General features: G+C 44.3%; 1 protein-coding gene across 21 annotated transcripts in view; it reads left to right on the top strand.

The window, feature by feature from the left end:
- The window catches only part of PUM1 (pumilio RNA binding family member 1), a 401,680-nt gene that overhangs the window by 280,099 nt on the left and 101,403 nt on the right, over positions 1 to 20,178 (top strand). For 11 of the 21 annotated variants that reach the window (XM_077295564.1, XM_077295579.1, XM_077295569.1 and 8 more), the window contains 2 exons: positions 3,371 to 3,436; positions 16,260 to 16,319. The exons of 9 other annotated variants lie outside the window; for them this stretch is intronic. In XM_077295564.1, coding sequence (XP_077151679.1) covers positions 3,371 to 3,436; positions 16,260 to 16,319 — 126 coding nt within the window. The remainder of the gene's footprint in view (positions 1 to 3,370; positions 3,437 to 16,259; positions 16,320 to 20,178) is intronic. One more of the 21 variants, XM_077295568.1, reaches the window with a different exon arrangement.

Genomic DNA, 20,178 nt, shown 5'->3' with positions numbered 1-20,178 from the left:
TTACCAGCCTGTCTTTTCGGTTCCAAGTTGGTCTAAATTACTAAGGACGCCACCGGGAGCGTAAGTTCCCTTCTCCCCCAGGCCAAACCTCGCCGGCCTCCCCCCTAGGCGGCAATTTTGGTCTTTTCGGCCCTTTCGCAGCTTCGAGGCGTCAGATTCCTTTTCTCAACAGCATAGGCCACAGGCCCGTCAAGATAAGAAGTTATCCTTCAGACCCAATTCTTCCTGGCATCCCCAATACTCCCAAGGAAGATCCTCCATGTCTAGACCTGGGAGGTCTACTTCTGCATGACTCACGACGGGATCCCAACGCACCTCCCAAGGTGGACGGTCGTCTTCTTTTCTTCAAAAATGTTTGGATCACCTCAGTGGAGGAAGCTTGGGTCAGGGAAGTTGTATCCTCAGAATGCAAAATAGTTCATTTCATGGCCCCAGGATCGTTTCTTCGAGTCTCGACCTCCAAGAGACCCCGCTCAGGTCCCGGGCTTCTTTGCAGCCATCGTTTCCCTTCTCAAATCCGGGGTAATCGTTCCCGTCCCAGAGAAAGAACGGTTCACAGGATTCTGTTCGAATCTCTTCGTGGTACCGAAAAGACCGCAAGATTCGTCCCATTCTGGACCTCAAATTGCTGAACAAGAGGGTTCGTCTGATACACTTCAAGACGGAATCCCTTTGTTCAGTAATTGCTTCCATGGAGGCTCAGGAATTTCTGTGTTCCATAGATATCCAGGACGCCTATCTCCATGTCCCGATATTCCGGGACATCAGTTTCCTGCGTTTTGCAGTACATCAGGAGCATTTTCAGTTCGTCGCCCTGACATTCGATCTTGCAACCGCTCCCAGGGTCTTCACCAAGATCATGGCAGCGCTGATAGCCATCCTGAGGGTCAGGGGCTTGGTACTTTTTCCGTACCTCGACGACATCCTCATAAAGGCTCCGTCCTTTTCTCAGGCTCACGAAAGTCTGTCCATCGTCAGTCTTGTCAACAGGAAGAAGTCCTGCCTTGTTCCTTCCCAGCGCCTCGTTTTTCTGGGCATGCTCTTCGACACTCGTCAAACCAGAGTCTTCTTTCCCGAAGACAAGAGATCCATCCTTCCTCGGGAAGTTTGCTTGCTCCAGGATCCTCTGCTTCCCTCCTTCCGATCGGCCATGAAGGTTCTGGGGAGGATGGTTGCAACAGTGTAAGCAATTCCCTTAGCCAAATTTCACTCAAGACCTCTTCAGCAGGCTATTCTATCACAGTGGGACAAGTCTGTTTTCTCGCTGGATGATCCGATTCGGCTTTCTCCCTGGGTCAAACGGTCACTCAACTGGTGGCTGACATCACCTCTCATCTCCCAGGGAAGGTCCTTCCTTCCAGTTCACTGGCAGGTGGTGACGACGGACGTCAGCCTGCTCTGCTGGGGTGCAGTGTTTCGTCGCCTGACTGTTCAGGGTCGTTGGTCGGAGCAGGAGTCATCTTTGCCGATCAATGTCCTCGAGATTCGGTCCATCTTTCTGTCTCTTCACTGGGAAAGGATTTTCAGGGGTCTGCCAATTCGAATCCAGACAGACAAAGCCACAGCAGTGGCTTAGGGTTAGGGTTTACATGTAAACCCTATGGGAACCGCAATCCGCTGTGCACATGCTGCGGGAAAAACCGTGCAGAAACGCAGCGGTTTACATTCCGCAGCATGTCACTTCTTTGTGCAGAATCGCTGCGATTCTGCACACATAGGAATGCATTGATCCGCTAACTTCCCGCATGGGGCTGTGCCCACGATGCGGGAAGTAAGCGGATAATGTGCAGATGGTACCCGGGGTGGAGGAGAGGAGACTCTCCTCCATGCCCTGGGAACCATATTTGTGTAAAAAAAAGAATTAAAATAAAAAATAATGATATACTCACCTCTCAGCGTTGCACGCGGCCATCCGGTTGCAGGGTTGCTGTGCGGGCAGGGCCTGAGATGACGTCGCGGTCACATGACCGTGACGTCAAGAAGGTCCTTCTCGCACAGCATCTTTGGAACCGGACCGCCGCGTGCAGCGCCGAGGAGATCGGGATGTCAAAGGGTGAGTATAAACCATTTTTTTAATTATTTTTAACATTACTATTGATGCTGCATATTGCTGCATATGCAGCATCAATAGTATAGGAGTAAACCCTCAGCGGAAACCGCAAAACAAACCGCGATAAATCTGCAGGGATAACCGCAGTGGTTTTGCCCTGCAGATTTATCAAATCCGCTCCGGGAGAACCCGCAGAGGACCCCACAGTGTGTGCACATAGCCTTATTGTTTTTCTCCTACTGCTTTTTCACTAACTGAAGTTCATAATGCCAGTCGGTGGAGTGTACACTGCAGAGGAGGAGCTAACTTTTTTTGTGCATAGTGTCAGCCTCCTAGTGGCAGCAGCATACACCCATGGTTCCTGTGTCCCCCAATGAAGGCTCCGAGAAACAGATTTTACGGTAAGCAACGAAAAAATCCTGTTTTCCTCATGTGCAGAACCTTAGGTATCCATGGTTACTTCCACCGATAGTGACAGTTAGTTGCTAGTGGTTGTTTTTCCAAACAACTTTATTAACATTTTCAACCAAAAAAAGACAGAGAGAGAGCAAGGTTAACATAAATGCAATGACATGAAACATTCATGAAGCATAAAAGTAAAAATAGAATAAAATAAAATAGCAAAACAATAAATACAGTAAATTCTTATGGAAATATTTCCAGCCAGCGAGACCATTTTTTTCAAACAGGAAGGAAAGCAGCCACTCGGTAACGCCAATTTCTCTAGTCACCTTCCACGACAGCGGTACCGGAGGATGTCTCCCCGCCCTAATGGGGGACAGGAACACAAAGAGGTTAAATACCCTCCCCTTCCTGCCACCTCCAGTATTTTTCCTGTCCCCTATGGGGCATGAAGAGATCCTGTGGTGCTGCCGTGGCCGGCGACCGGAGCACACAGTTCAGCTTAACATTAGCCGGGCAGCTGGGGTCGGGGGCGATGCTCTCCTCCTGGTATAGCTGTTCCCGTCTCCATGCCGCTCCTGGACTCGGGACCCCTATTCCCACCCTTCCTGTGCCCCCTTGAGGGGCAAAGCAGGGCGGTGACGTGCGGCCAGGTTCCCCTCGCGGCATCCCGGCTTCCTCCTCTCCTCATGGCGCTGGATTCCGGAGTACGCGCGCATCGGAAGTAACGCGCTAGTACTTCCGGTAAGACCCACTGTCTGTTTTTGTCTGGACTGTGGACTGACCATGGACGGTGACCAAACCCCCCTCTCTGCATCTGCGGAGCCCGGCGTCCTCCTTCCTACTGTGAGTAGCGGATGAAGTTACTCTCTACTTCTGGGTGGCATTTAGACTTAGTTTCCTTCTCTCTCTTTCTAGGGAGACAATGCCTCTGCCCCCAAGAAGGACAAATCTTCCAGAAAAACTGAAGGACACAAGTGCGGTGTATGTGCAGCAAAGCTTCCTATATCATACAAGAAAAAACTTTGTCAATCCTGCACGGACGAGGTGTTACGCACCGAAAAACCGTCCCTCCTTGAAAGCATCAAATCACTTATTAAAAATGTGCAGTCATCAGTATCTGCCCTTTCCCAGACCCTGTTACCACAGCCTCCTCCTCCAAAAAATAGGAAAATATCTGTGGTAGAGTCCACTCAGACTCCGGTGAAATGCGTTCTTCTGATTCGGAAGATGTGTGGGAGAATGAGGGCTCCACTACTAACCCCAGGGAGGATAATAAGAAATATTATTTTTCCTCTGAGGACATACGAGAATTAATTAGTATGGTCAGGGGGACAATGGGTGTTAGTGTCCCATCTGAGTTAAAAAAAACAACAACAAAAAACACTTCCCTCTAGATAGACACCTCTCTGTGGGACAAACCAAAGGTGGATGTCCAGAGTGACAAAAAAGACAGCACTGCCATTTGAAGACTCATCCCAGCTCAGGGATCCCATGGATCGAAAAATGGAGAGTCTCCTTAGATGATCTTGGGACACATCCACAAACCTCATTAAGACAAACATACCATCTACATGTGTAGCTAGATCTGTTTCTTTGGCTCCGTACTCTAGAGGATAACCTTACCTGAGGGAACATCGAGAGAAGTGATTCTAGATTCCCTTCCCCTTCTCCAAAAAGCTAGGGGGTTTCTTGCCGACGCCTCGGCGGAATCTGTCAGAGTGGCATCCAAAGCCGCGGTGCTTTCTAACTCAGCCAGGAGAGCTCTGTGGCTGAAGTCCTGGAGTGGCGACATTACATCCAAAGCGAAACTTAGTACCCTTCCGTTTCAGGGTAGATACCCGTTTGGTCAGGCCCTGGATGATATTTTAGACAAAGCCACAGACAAGGCGCTCAGAGCAGAGAGATCAGACTTCTCAAAGGGATTTCAAAGGCAAGGGCAAAACAGGCCGCTGGAGCTACCCTAAAGGGGGAAAGGGAAGGAATATCTTTGTTCCCCAAACCCAGCAGACCCCAGATAAACAGCGACTCTTCCCTCGGGGTCGGGGGTCGCCTCTCGAACTTAATCAGCCAGTGGCGTTCCATCTCTTCAAATCCGTGGGTACTCCATACCATTCAAGACGGTCTAATATTGGATTTCGAGAGTCTTCCCCCTTTTCGCCTATGGGTTACCCCTTTACAAAGTCTCCATCCGCAGGATGAATTCTGCTCGGGCCTTCAGGATTTACTCCAGACGTGAGTAATCTCCCCAGTTCCACCACAGGAGATCGGCAGAGGTCACTATTCCTGCCTATTTCTAATCAGAAGTCATATAATCACTGCACTCGTACTATAGAAAATGTTTCTTTTAGGTGAAAAATATTTATTGGAACAATGCTGTGGTGGAGCGATAGGCAAAAGCGTTTCGGCCAACTTGTGGCCTTGATAACATTATCGCTGAAACAGACAGAACAAAAGAACAAAGAATAACTATAGACGAATAAAATTTACATAGATACAATGTCGAAAACATATCAGGATCAATGCCGAAATGAAGTCATATCAAATAAAATGTCAAAAAATCAATACATAATACATGATACGTGATATAAAGACACCAAAATTGAGAGAATGGTTTACAGAGATACGGAGTACATCATAAAAAGACACTACTCAAGACAGTAAGGACCATTGAGCATACCCTTATGCAGTGCTGTCTTTAGATAGATCTATGGTGTCGCTGAGGCTATAGACCAGACAGAAAAACCACAGTCCTGTAGAGGGCAATAGGGAGTACAAGTTATAATGGGCTAAACAAATGGATAGAATATATACGTAGGGCAGGCTGGTAATGGTATTTATAAGCGCTCGGCAACCCAGAGGGGCCGAAATCGTAAAGCAAGATATAGAGGATATAGACCCTAAAGGATATACAGTGGGGCAAAAAAGTATTTAGTCAGTCAGCAATAGTGCAAGTTCCACCACTTAAAAAGATGAGAGGCGTCTGTAATTTACATCATAGGTAGACCTCAACTATGGGAGACAAACTGAGAAAAAAAAATCCAGAAAATCACATTGTCTGTTTTTTTATCATTTTATTTGCATATTCTGGTGGAAAATAAGTATTTGGTCAGAAACAAACAATCAAGATTTCTGGCTCTCACAGACCTGTAACTTCTTCTTTAAGAGTCTCCTCTTTCCTCCACTCATTACCTGTAGTAATGGCACCTGTTTAAACTTGTTATCAGTATAAAAAGACACCTGTGCACACCCTCAAACAGTCTGACTCCAAACTCCACTATGGTGAAGACCAAAGGGCTGTCAAAGGACACCAGAAACAAAATTGTAGCCCTGCACCAGGCTGGGAAGACTGAATCTGCAATAGCCAACCAGCTTGGAGTGAAGAAATCAACAGTGGGAGCAATAATTAGAAAATGGAAGACATGCAAAACCACTGATAATCTCCCTCGATCTGGGGCTCCACGCAAAATCCCACCCCGTGGGGTCAGAATGATCACAAGAACGGTGAGCAAAAATCCCAGAACCACGCGGGGGGACCTAGTGAATGAACTGCAGAGAGCTGGGACCAATGTAACAAGGCCTACCATAAGTAACACACTACGCCACCATGGACTCAGATCCGGCAGTGCCAGACGTGTCCCACTGCTTAAGCCAGTACATGTCCGGGCCCGTCTGAAGTTTGCTAGAGAGCATTTGGATGCTCCAGAGGAGTTTTAGGAGAATGTCCTATGGTCTGATGAAACCAAACTGGAACTGTTTGGTAGAAACACAACTTGTCGTGTTTGGAGGAAAAAGAATACTGAGTTGCATCCATCAAACACCATACCTACTGTAAAGCATGGTGGTGGAAACATCATGCTTTGGGGCTGTTTCTCTGCAAAGGGGCCAGGACGACTGATCCGGGTACATGAAAGAATGAATGGGGCCATGTATCGTGAGATTTTGAGTGCAAACCTCCTTCCATCAGCAAGGGAATTGAAGATGAAATGTGGCTGGGTCTTTCAACATGACAATGATCCAAAGCACACCGCCAGGGCAACGAAGGAGTGGCTTCCTAAGAAGCATTTCAAGGTCCTGGAGTGGCCTAGCCAGTCTCCAGATCTCAACCCTATAGAAAACCTTTGGAGGGAGTTGAAAGTCCGTGTTGCCAAGCGAAAAGCCAAAAACATCACTGCTCTAGAGGAGATCTGCATGGAGGAATGGGCCAACATACCAACATCAGTGTGTGGCAACCTTGTGAAGACTTGCAGAAAACGTTTGACCTCTGTCATTGCCAACAAAGGATATATTACAAAGTATTGAGTTGAAATTTTGTTTCTGACCAAATACTTATTTTCCACCATAATATGCAAATAAAATGATAAAAAAACAGACAATGTGATTTTCTGGATTTTTTTTTCTCAGTTTGTCTCCCATAGTTGAGGTCTACCTATGATGTAAATTACAGACGCCTCTCATCTTTTTAAGTGGTGGAACTTGCACTATTGCTGACTGACTAAATACTTTTTTGCCCCACTGTATGTCCCAGAGTGAAGATGTGATTGTATAAATAGATTATAGCCATGTTGATCGTGTAGGGAGGGCCCCAGTACATCCCCTGATACGTGGAGAAAAATAGTTAACATACTTGCCAATCGATTTTGTATTGCTAGAGCCAGATATGTAGCAAAAAATTGCCGTTGTAGTATAGGGCTGAGCCATAAATATGGGTATAGCTGTGGAAAGAAATGCATATATTGGGTATGTTGTCTGTTGTGCCCATATATGATGGTTGTATAGCCACACACTACCTGCCAGGGTATAGGATCAACAAAAGCCAGCCTATGATACTTCCTCAGTTTTTCAATAGTCAGAGGGGAGTGGGTATGCCCAAATTTAGCTGTGAGAGAAAGGACAGCATAAATGTAGACAGTAGCCCTAGTGATAATACCAGTAACTTATCTGAAGGATGGCGCTACCTCACATTGGTGGCGGAGATCCTAGTAGCCGGATACAGCGTTGGTGGCCAAGTGGGAATGGCTGACACACAACCGTGTCAAAGTGCAGGAACAGGCTGCAGCCAGTGGCATTCTGACGCCATATAAAGGCCCGGCCGGTCACCTGACTGGATGTAATGAGGGACGCCAGCGTCTGCGCAGTATGTGCAGACAATGGGAGAGCAGTGAGGCGCAAGATGGCGCTGACGCATGCGCAGTGCGTACGGGAAAGAGGCCTAGCCTGTGATGGGCAGATGTGCGGAGGTACGCCTGCGCAAGGCTGTAAAAAGTGGCGCGATTGCGCTGTGTGAGGGCTTGGTCGGTAACATTACCGGACACGATATGAGAGGCCCGCGCATGCGCAGTATATGCAGGGAGTCAGAGGTAAGATGGTGTCGGCGCATGCGCAGTGCACACAGAGGGCGGTGCCTCCTAACGGTGGAAAAGCTAATCCTGAGGGATAATGCAGTATGTCATTTCAAGCACAGGGTGCAAGGTTAACCGTTTGTGGAGAACTGTGTGTGGAAGGGGATAAAAGGCCTATGAGGGTATGTGTCCACGTTCAGGATTGCATCAGGATTTGGTCAGGATTTTACATCAGTATTTATAAAACCAGGAGTGGGTGATAAATGCAGAAGTGGAGCATCTATTATACTTTTCCTCTGATTGTTCCACTCCTGGTTTTGGCTTACAAATACTGATGAAAAATCCTGACCAAATCCTGATGCAATCCTGAACGTGGACACATACCCTAACACAGCAAACCTCGCAGACATGGAAAAGCGAACAGTACAAATATAATAAACATTTATATGGTAGGAGTCCAAACGGAAGGAGATAAGTAAAGTTGAAGAAATAAAATAAATGAAAATAAAGGAATGAAATAAAATGGAAATTAATGGGGGATGGAGAGTATTGCAAAGGTAAGGGAAATATGGGAATAAACATGACCAAAACAAAAAATGGAAAAAATAAAAAAATAATAATAATGCAACAATATAGTAAAAATAAAAAATAAAAACAAGAAAACAAAACCGGATAAATGAATATGTAATGAAAAAAAAAACGGAAAAAAAGGGGGGCACTAGTTAAAGAACTTGGGGGTGTGGGTCTTACCATCTTGAGTGCGCAAATGGTTGAAGCTATTTGTGCAGTGGGTCAGTTCATCTAGAAAAATAATCGTCTTGTTGTCGATGGTCTTAAGTTGTAGATGTTTATTTACCACCGAATTGATTTTTTGTCGTATGGAATGGGTCGGGTCAGTCTGTATTTTTTTTTTATAAGTATTTGTGTCTGACAGCTGTCTCCTAACCTCGGTCATATAGTAGTTTTTGTTCATGACCACGATGGCTCCCCCATTGTCCGCTGGTTTAATTATAATATTCTTATTCTCACTAAGTGAATCAAGAGCCTGTTTTTCCAGGGGGTTAAGGTTGTGGTGGACGGGGAGGAAGCCCAAGCGTTGGTCGTGTAAGGTTTTTTTAATGTCTCTGTCAAATAAACTGACAAAAGTCTCAACAGCATGGTTGGACTTAGGTGGGATAAAGGTACTCTGATTCCTCAAGCCCAACTGTTCTATTGTGATCTTGGGTCCCTCGGTTTGGAGCGGTGATCTACTTTACTTGAACCACTAACAGTGGGATTGGTGGTTTCCTCAAAATGTACCTTGAGTCTGATATTCCTGTAAAAACGCTGTAGGTCCCTTTCAAGTTGAAAGGAGTCCCTTCTGGGGGTGGGACAAAAAGATAGACCCATGTTCAGGACCTTTAGTTCTAGGGGAGAAAGAGTTTAGTCAGAGATGTTAATTACAGAGTTTGGACTCCTACCTGTGATCTGAGCGTCATGTGGCGATCCCCGTTCCTTTTTCTTTGACCTCCTGGTTGGCGTGCGTTTTGTCCTAAAAAAAAAAAACGAGGTCCTGATGCTTGGGTCCCACCAATCTCGCTGCCGGATCCTGCAGAGGAGTCCCCGGCAGGTGAGGAGCCCCCTGAGGGGTAGTTCCCTCCTGGTGCGCGACGGTATCTGGGTCTTGGACGTCTGGGAAAGGGGTCCTCCCATTTATAAACGTTGTTAGTTAAGTAGTCTTCCGTGTCCCTCTGGAATTTGGTACGTTTTCTTTCTTCCAAAGTCTTTTGGTGTGTAATGAGTATAGAGTCCACCTTACTAGAAAATTCCGTACTACTCAAGGTATAAGTTAGTTGGGTTTCGATGCTCTCAATCTTTTCCTTGGTGTTTTTAATAGCTTCCTGAAGGTACTCGATAGTCAGTAGTATGATATCAAAAGAGCATTTGTTCAAAATCTTCTGAAAAGTAGCACAATATTTTCCATTGTCCGAAAATAGAGTTGGACGTAGATTGCACCATAAGCTTCGGGGTATTTTTCCTTGTCGATGATATTCCCCTAGGGTTGCACAGTGTAGGTCATAGCCAATGAGTCTCTTTTTCTCCTTTTCCCGATCCCTCGATTTTATGTCCTTACTGGGTAGATGAAGGACTTAAGACCATCGACAACAAGACGAGGACGTATCTTATCAATCACCATCCAGTGACCCCTGTAATCTATATCCTTCACAAAATTCACAAAAATCTCCAAAATCCCCCAGGGCCCCCCCATAGTGGCATCCACAGACTCAATACTTAATCCATTATCCATTTTTCTTGAGAAATTCCTGACACCCTATACCCGACTGACCAAGTCTTTCATATTAGACACTGGGGACTTCTTGGGGAAGATCCGGAACATTAAAAACGTCCCATGAGATAGCCTTCTATGCACACTGGATGTCAACAGCTTATACACATCCATCACACACGACAAGGGCATGGAAGCAGTAACCCTAACACTCAATGAGGCCAATATTGACAAAGGGACTCAGGAACTCTGCATGGATTTACTGAACCTAGTACTCAGAGAAAATTTCTTATTTGAAGATGATTTTTTCATGCAGACATGCGGGAGCGCCATGGGGGTCTAATGTTGCCCCTGCTTATGCCAATCTCTACATGGACCGGTTTGAACAAGAATACGTGTACTCCAACCCCCTCTTCCTACAACATGCGCTTACCTGGTACAGGTACATGGATGATATTTTTTGTATATGGCGGGGTGATCAAACGAGTCTTGTTGCGTTCCACAATGCCATAAATAATGTCAGACACGAGCTGTCCTTTACACTGGTACATCATACAAGTGAGGTTACATTTTTAGACACCAAGGTACTGAAGGACGTCCAGGGTAACCTCAGCACAGATATTTACACAAAACCTACGGATTGTAACAGCCTCCTACTATATAACAGTTGTCATCCTAAGTCCATCAAAAATAGCCTTCCCAGATCACAATTTAAACGAGTGACCAGAATTGTGTCCGACCCTCCAACCAGGGAGATCAGGATGCAGGAAATGTCCAACAAATTCATGGCTCGCAACTATCCGACCAACCTCCTCAATGTGGAATCCACTAGAGCCCTTAATGACCCTGATATCATGTTAACCAGTGAACAAAAAAACCCAAGGCTCCCATTTGTACATAACCACCACCCCACTATGCGCATAATACACAATCTTATTCGGGGACACTGGCCTCTTTTGAAAAAAGCCTACCCAAACATCCCTATTTTCAAAGATCCACCGCTGATGTGCACGAGACGACCCAAAAATATACGGGACAAAGTAGTGTGCAGACTTGGGATCACAAAAAACACCATCCACAAGGACTTTAACCGGTCTTAAAAGAACGGGCACTTTTCCCTGTTTGAATTGCAGGAGTTGCTCCAATATCATTAAGGGCAATGAAATAGTACATCCCTGGACTGGTAAGTCATATCCAATTAGGGATTATTACACTTGTGAAACAAACTTTGTAGTCTACATGATTAAATGCCCGTGTGGGTTACTATACGTGGGTGAGACTACCCAGGCTGTGAGGGATTGAATATCTAGCCATAAATCCACCATTAGGTGTGAGAAATTGTGGTTACCCCTACCTCTGCACGGCATAACGTTGCCCAACTCAGGTTCCAGGTTATCGAGAAGGTCCCTCGCCCAAGGAGGGGAGGAAATCACATCCAACTTCTAAAACAAAGGGAAACGTTTTGGGTATACACCCTAGACACCCTCCACACTAGGGGATTGAACCGTGAGATGGATTGGCTATCATAATTAACTTTGTATTTTTATAGATGAACTGAGCCACTGCACAAATAGCTTCAACCATTTGCGCACTCGAGATGGTAAGACCCACACCCCCAAGTTCTTTAACTAGTGCCCCCCTTTTTTCCGTTTTTTTTTCATTACATATTCATTTATCCGGTTTTGTTTTCTTGTTTTTATTTTTTATTTTTACTATATTGTTGCATTATTATTATTTTTTTATTTTTTTCCATTTTTTGTTTTGGTCATGTTTATTCCCATATTTCCCTTACCTTTGCAATACTCTCCATCCCCCATTAATTTCCATTTTATTTCATTCCTTTATTTTCATTTATTTTATTTCTTCAACCTTACTTATCTCCTTCCGTTTGGACTCCTACCATATAAATGTTTATTATGTTTATTATATTTGTACTGTTCGCTTTTCCATGTCTGCGAGGTCTGCTGTGTTATAGGCCTTTTATCCCCTTCCACACACAGTTCTCCACAAACGGTTAACCTTGCACCCTGTGCTTGAAATGACATACTGCATTATCCCTCAGGATTAGCTTTTCCACCGTTAGGAGGCACTGCCCTCTGTGTGTACTGCGCATGCGCCGACACCATCTTACCTCTGATTCCCTGCATATACTGCGCATGCGCGGGCCTCTCATATCGTGTCCGGTAATGATACCGGCCAAGCCCTCACACAGCGCAATCGCGCCACTTTTTACAGCCTTGCGCAGGCGTACCTCCGCACAACGCACATCTGCCTATCACAGGGTAGGCCTCTTTCCCGTACGCACTGCGCATGCGTCGGCGCCATCTTGCGCCTCACTGCTCTCCCATTGTCTGCACTTACTGCGCAGACGCTGGCGTCCCTCATTACATCCGGTCAGGTGACCGGCCGGGCCTTTATATGGTGCCAGAATGCCACTGGCTGCAGACTGTTCCTGCGCTTTGACACGGTTGTGTGTCAGCCATTCCCACTTGGCCACCAACGCTGTATCCGGCTACTAGGATCTCCGCCACCAATGTGAGGTAGTGCCATCATTCAGATAAGTTACTGGTATTATCACTAGGGCTACTGTCTAAATTTATGCTGTCCTTTCTTTCACAGCTAAATTTGTGCATACCCACTCCCCTCTGACTATTGAAAAACTGAGGAAGTATCATAGGCTGGCTTTTGTTGATCCTATACCCTGGCAGGTAGTGTGTGGCTATACAACCATCATATATGGGCTCACCAGACAACATACCCACTATATGCAATTCTTTCCACAGCTATACCCATATTTATGGTTCAGCCCTATACTACAACGGCAATTTTTTGCTACATATCTGGCTCTAGCAATATAAAATCGATTGGCAAGTATGTTATAACTATTTTTCTCCACGTATCAGGGGATGTACTGGGGCCCCTCCCTACACGATCAACATGGCTATAATCTATTTATACAATCACATCTTCACTCTGGGACGTATATCCTTTAGGGTCTATATCCTCTATATCTTGCTTTACAATTTCGGCCCTTCTGGGTTGCCGAGCGCTTATAAATACCATTACCAGCCTGCCCTACGTATATATTCTATCCATTTGTTTAGCCTATTATAACATGTACTCCCTATTGCCCTCTACAGGACTGTGGTTTATCTGTCTGGTCTATAGCCTCAGCGACACCGTAGATCTATCTAAAGACAGCACTGCATAAGGGTATGCTCAATGGTCCTTACCGTCTTTTGAGTAGTGTCTTTTTATGATGTACTCCGTATCTCTGTAAACCATTCTCTCAATTTTGGTGTCTTTGTATCATGTATTATGTATTGATTTTTTTACATTTTGTTTGATATGACTTCATTTCGGCATTGATCCTGATATGTTCTCGACATTGTATCTATGTAAATTTTATTCGTGTATAGTTATTCTTTGTTCTTTTGTTCTGTCTGTTTCAGCGATAATGTGATCAAGGCCATAGGTTGGCCGAAACGTTTTTTGCCTATCGCTCCACCACAGCACTGTTCCAATAAATATTTTTCACCTAAAAGAAACATTTTGTATAGTACGAGTGCAGTGATTATATGACTTCATGATTGATGGAACCTTTGGCTCCGTTCACTGGCACCATCACGTTCACAACAGTCGAGTGCTAGCCCTCTACGCTCTCTATATTTCTAATCAGAAAACCTTCAGGGAAGCACAGTATAATTATCAATCTGAAACCCTTAAATCGGGTGATTACTTACAGAAGATTCAAAATGGAATCAATAAGATCTGCTATTCCCCTGATAGGTCAGAACTGGGCGAAGGCTACAGTGCGTTTACGGACGCATTTTATCATGTCCCCATCCATCAGAAATTCAGGAAATTCCTAAGATTCGCAATTTCCCAGGATCTGATGCAAAGGATAAAGAAGTACAAAACCCTGAGGACACCTACTCTGAGACACATGTCCATTTTGGGGTCCCTAACCTCTTGTATCCAGATGGTACCATGGGCACAAGCCCATACCAGAATCCTTCAGACACACGTAGTGTCTTCTTGGGACAGGCAACAGAGCTCCCTGTTAAAGTTCTCCTTTCCAACCATGTCAGAACATCGCTGACATGGTGGTTCTGTCTCCGGAATCTTCCACAGGGGTCAGTTGGGACCAGATCCCACTGTCGATTCTCACTTCAGATTCCAGTCGAAGGGGATGGGGAGCTTTAGTAGAGAATTCTCACTTACAGGGCAATATGGTCTCCGAACATCAGAGCCTGCTCATCAAACTTCAGGGAGCTGAAGGCAGTGGAGGAGGCCTTAAAGGCCGCATTGACTCTTCTCCAGGGTCACCATGTCAAAGTATACTCAGCGTGACCACGGTAGCTTACCTCCGTCATCAAGGGGGTTCGAGAAATTAAAAAATCTGTCTGCGAGAATTTTTTCGTGGGCAGAACGGCACCTTTTATCTATCACGGCAGTCCATCTAAAGGGGTCTGCCAACATCCAGGCAGACTTTCTCAGCAGAAAAGATATACATCCGGGAGAATGGTGCCTGGATCAGGAAGTCTTCCTCTCTCTAGTTTCCCGATGGGGGATCCCGGACGTAGACTTATTCGTCAACAGCCAGAATGCCAAACTACAAGCATATTTTTTTCTAAACATGACAGACAAAGCACTGGGCACAGACGCTTTGTCACACACCTGGGAGTTCGACCTTGCTTACGCTTTCCCGCCTATCCCGATTCTGTCAAAAACTCTCCAGAAAATCCTATCCGAACGGGTCACTACAATTCTGATTGCCCCTATGTGGCCGGGAAGGGGTGGGTACAGTGCACTGTTGGAGATGGCCCACGAGGGTCCAATACAATTACCCCAGAAGAGCAACCTTCGTCATCAAGGTCTTTCATTACACCCGAACCTACACAGATTGAACCTCGCAGCATGGCTACTGAAGCCGAAATTCTGAGAGCAAGAGGTCTTATGAAGTAATTCAGACTCTTCAGAAAAGTAGGAAGCCGGTAACCAACGCCATTTATGGCAAAGTCTGGAAGAAATTTTCTTCATGGTGCTCTCCGAATACTCCGGATCTTTTCCATCCGAATGTTGCCCAGATCCTAAACTTCCTCCAGAGAGGTCTAGAGTTAGGACTTAGGCCGAGTACATTAAAGGTTCAGGTCTCTGCACTTAGTTCATTTTTTTGACCAGGATTTGGCCAACCATCGTTGGATAAAACGCTTCATGACTTCAGCCAGTAGACTCTGTCCCACAGTGCTTATTCGTGTCCCCACCTGGGACCTGAATTTGGTACTAAATAGTCTGACACAATCTCCATTTGAACCTTTATCAGAATCTTCCTTAAAAGTTCTCACCCTCAAAACTGGCTTTCTAGTCCATTACCTCTGCTAGACGGGTAGGAGAAATAGTCTCTTTCCATGCAAGGACCTTATTTCTGGGTAACAACTGACAGTATAATCCTTCGTCTAGACCCATCATTTTTACCTAAGGTAACGTCAGACTTTCATAGAGGTCTGGACATAGTGCTGCCCTCATTCTGCCCAGACCCTTCCAACATGAAGGAAGAGTCCTTCCACACCTTGATGTCCGAAGGACGGTTCTTTTCTACCTCCAGCAGACTGAGAGCTGGAGGATTGATCGAAGTTTATTTATCCAATACTCAGGAAGGAACAAGGGCAAAAAGGTGGCAAAGAACACAATTGCCAATTGGATTAAGCAAGCCATAGCCCTTGCATAATCATGTCAGAACTTATCCCCTCCTTTATCACTAAAAGCCCAAACTACACAGTCCGTGTCGACATCATGGGCAGAGAGAGGAGACACATCCACGGAGCAGATCTGCAGAGCCGCCACCTGGTCGTCGGTTCACACGTTCACCAGGCACTACAGATTAGACTTGTAACAGGGATTTAACATTCGGCAGACGAGTTCAGCAGGCTGTCGTCCCTCCCTAAGAAATTATTTGTTGGTACTACTCCGGTACCGCTGTCGTGGAAGGTGACTAGAGAAAATAGAATTAGTCTTACCGGTTATTCGGTTTCTAGAAACCTTCCACGACAACACTAATTTCCCTCCCTATTGACGATATTTATTGAGGGGTTCCTGCACAGAGTTGGTAATTATACATACTACTGTGTCCAGAAAAAACACTGGAGGTGGCAGGAAGGCGAGGGTATTTAACCTCTGTGTTCCTGTCCCCCATTAGGGCGGTGAGACATCCTCCGGGTACCGCTGTCGTGGAAGGTTCCTAGGAACCGAATTACCGGTAAGATTAATTCTATTTTTTGTTCATAGGATTTATGCAAAGCCAGTTTGTCAATAATTTCTTGTGAAGAGGGTACTTTAGAAGATTAACAAAAAAAAAATAGCATTCTTAGAAACTAAAAGCAGATCTATAACAAGTTTCCTAAAAGGTGGGAGTCAATTGATCTGCATTCAACAAGAGCAGGGCCAACTGAGGAGAGAGAGAAAAATCCGAACGTTTTAATATAATAGAAATGAGAAGAGCTTTCATCCCAAAAAGGTCTAATACATAGACAAAACCAAAACAAATGGGAAAGGCTACTTTAATGTCCACAATCCCTCCAGCAGAGAGGGGAATTGGAAGGATTAATAAATGCTAAGCGAGACGGTGAATAATACCACCTAGAGATAAGCATAAAATAAGACTCATGAAGAGCCATGGACATGGTGGCAGAATAAGTCAAGGACATGGCCAGTTCCCAATCATCTCGAGCTACAGAAAGATTCAAAGTAGATTCCCATTTGCTCATGTATGGGGATTTTATAATTTTGAAATCATTATTAAACCACTGGTAGATATATTGAGTAGACCAAAATATGCTATGACCAGAGTTGCATAAAATATTAACCCCTTAGTGACGGAGCCAAATTTTTTAAATCTGACCAGTGTCACTTTATGTTGTAATAACTGTGCAACACTTCATCAAATCCCAGTGATTTTGAGATTGTTTTTTCGTGACACATTATACTTTATGATAATAGTAAATTTAGGTCAATATGTTTTGTTCATTTATAAAAAATATAAAAAATTGGAGAAAAATGTTAAAAAATTAGCAATTTTCAAACTTTGAATGAATATCCCTTTAATCCAGATAGTCATACCACAGCAAACCATTAATAAATAACATTTCCCACATGTCCGCTTTACATCAGCACCATTTGTAAAATGTTATTGTATTTTGTTAGCATTTTAGGAGGTTTAAAAATGTAGCAGCAATTTTTCATTTTTTCAAGGAAATTTACAACATTTATTTTTTTAGGGGACTATCCAGGTTTGAAGTGCCTTTAGGGGGTCTCATATATTGGGAAACCCCCAAACGTGATACCATTTTAAAAACCGCACCCCCTGACATTGAAAACTGCAGTCAGGTAGTTTATTAACCCTTCAGGTGATTTTCAGGAAATAATGCAAAGTGGCATGACAGAAATGAAAAAGTGTATGTTGACCACATAAATGCCGCTTACTCCTGAACAGTTTACAACAGCCGGCAGACTCTAAGGCCGCTATTTGGTTATGAATTGCCGTCGCAAACATCAGGACCACACACTCATGATCGGAGGGCACCAGTTGGGATAAAGAGGAAGCCCCCACACTCTGTTAACCATTTATAATGATGTAGTCACTATTGACAGCAGCATCTAAGGGCGGTGCAAACACTGATCTTGGCTAATGCAACAAGTTGTCAGCTATAGTGTACAGCCGGCAGCTGCTTGATTGTCTCCTGTATGGGGATGCTATTCTCTTATATCTCAGGTCAGTTAAAAGACATATTGGCGGTCATTAAGGGGTTAATCGCCAGCTCCGATAAAGGAGGGCGACCAGTCACCAGTGGCCTCAAAAAATCCTTTAAAATGGTAAACTGCATAAAAGCCGATGAGGGAACACCAAACCTATCTTTAAGGTGGGTAAATGACACAAACTTGTTACCATCAAAGATGTCATGTAGTTTAGAGATTCCCCAGTCAGCCCAATTTGAATGCAGATCAAACGAGAAAACAGTAGCCAAAAAAGAGAGGGGAAGTCTCAGCATAAGCTCCATCTTGGCAAAACCGCTTTTAATTTTGAGAAATTTCCGCCATGCCACCAGAACAGCTACAAAAATTGGATGATCATACCGAAGCAAAGACTTAGAGGTGAATTCATAATATTACAAGGTGGAGAATTTCTATTAAAATATAATTCCAATTCCACCCATGAAGGTGTGTGATCTGCAGACCACCAATATAGACTCTGTTTAATTAAATTAGAGAAATAATAGGCCGAAACATTAGGAAGACCCATACTTCCACGCAATTTGTTTATACAGTTGACTAGAGGCTATACGAGCTCTCTTGTTGCCCCAAACAAACAGATTGAGGTGTGCCTGCAAACTGGTCAAATAGGAAGTAGAAACAAGTAAAGGAAGGGACTTGAAGACCTAGAGAATCTTGGGAAGAATTATTGATTTTACAATAAGGCACTTTCCCCACCACGATAATACTTTATCATCATAAAATCTAAACTCTTAAGAAATGGAAGCAATAAGAGAATCCAAATTGCTGGGAATCAAGGAGCTAAGGTTTCTAGAAAACCGCAGACCCAAATAAACAATATCCCTCTCCGCCCATCTCCAGGGTGAAATATACTTTATACTCTGGATTTGAGAATCCATGATATTAAATTGAAAAATTTTCGACTTGGACTTGTTTATTTTAAAATATGAAAAAAATGATTTTTTTTTTTTAACCCCTTAATCCCATATGACGTACTATCCCGTCAAGGTGACCTGGGACTTAATTCCCAGTGACGGGATAGTACGTCATATGCGATCGGCCACGCTCACGGGGGGAGCGCGGCCCGGTGTCAGCTGACTATCGCAGCTGACATCCGGCACTATGTGCCAGGAGCCGTTACGGACCGCCCCCGGCACACTGTGATCAAACATGATCGCAGTGTACTGGCGGTACAGGGAAGCATCGCACAGGGAGGGGGCTGATGTACTCACCTTGTACCGAGTGTCTCCTCCCTGCAGTCCCCGGATCCAAAATGGCCGCGGGGCTGCATCCGGGTCCTGCAGGGAGTACTTCCAGGTCCACAGCAGGCGCTGGTAAGCCTGCTGCCCTGTCAGTCAGATCGCTGATCTGACAGAGTGCTGTGCAAACTGTCAGATCAGCGATCTGTGATGTCCCCCCTGGGACAAAGTAAAAAAAAAAAAATTCCACATGTGTAAAAAAAAATAAAAAAAATTCCTACATAAAAAAATTATTCCCATAAATACATTTCTTTATCTAAAAAAAAAAAAAAGTGCACATATTTATTATCGCTGCGTCCGTAACTACCCAACCTATAAAACTGTCCCACTAGTTAACCCCTTCAGTGAACACCGTAAGAAAAAAAAAAAGCCAAAAAACAACGCTTTATTATCATACCGCTGAACAAAAAGTGGAATAACACGCGATCAAAAAGATGGATATTAATAACCATGGTACCGCTGAAAACGTCATCTTGTCCCGCAAAAAACAAACCGCCATACAGCATCATAAGCAAAAAAATAAAAAGTTATAGTCCTCAGAATAAAGCGATGCCAAAATAATTATTTTTTCTATAAAATAGCTTTTATCGTATAAAAGCGCCAAAACATAAAAAAATGATATAAATGAGATATCGCTGTAATCGTACTGACCTGATGAATAAAACTGCTTTATCAATTTTACCAAACGTGGAACGGTATAAACGCCTCCCCAAAAGAAATTCATGAATAGCTGGTTTTTGATCATTCTGCCTCACAAAAATCGGAATAAAAAGCGATCAAAAACTGTAAAGTGCCTAAAAATGTTACCAATAAAAACGTCAACTCGTCCCGCAAAAAACAAGACCTCACATGACTCTGTGGACCAAAATATGGAAAAATTATAGGTCTCAAAATGTGGAGACGCAAAAACTTTTTTGCTATAAAAAGCATCTTTTAGTGTGACAGCTGCCAATCATAAAAATCCGATATAAAAAACGCTATCAAAAGTAAATCAAACCCCCCTTCATCACCCCCTTAGGCAAAAATAATAAAATAAAAAAAATATATTTCCATTTTCCCATTAGAATTAGGGCTAGGGTTAGGGCTAGG

Source organism: Ranitomeya variabilis, chromosome 3 (genome assembly GCF_051348905.1).
Source record: "Ranitomeya variabilis isolate aRanVar5 chromosome 3, aRanVar5.hap1, whole genome shotgun sequence".
Taxonomy (NCBI): domain Eukaryota; kingdom Metazoa; phylum Chordata; class Amphibia; order Anura; family Dendrobatidae; genus Ranitomeya; species Ranitomeya variabilis.
Note: the sequence above shows the minus strand (reverse complement) of the source record. Positions and strands in the feature narration are given on the sequence as shown.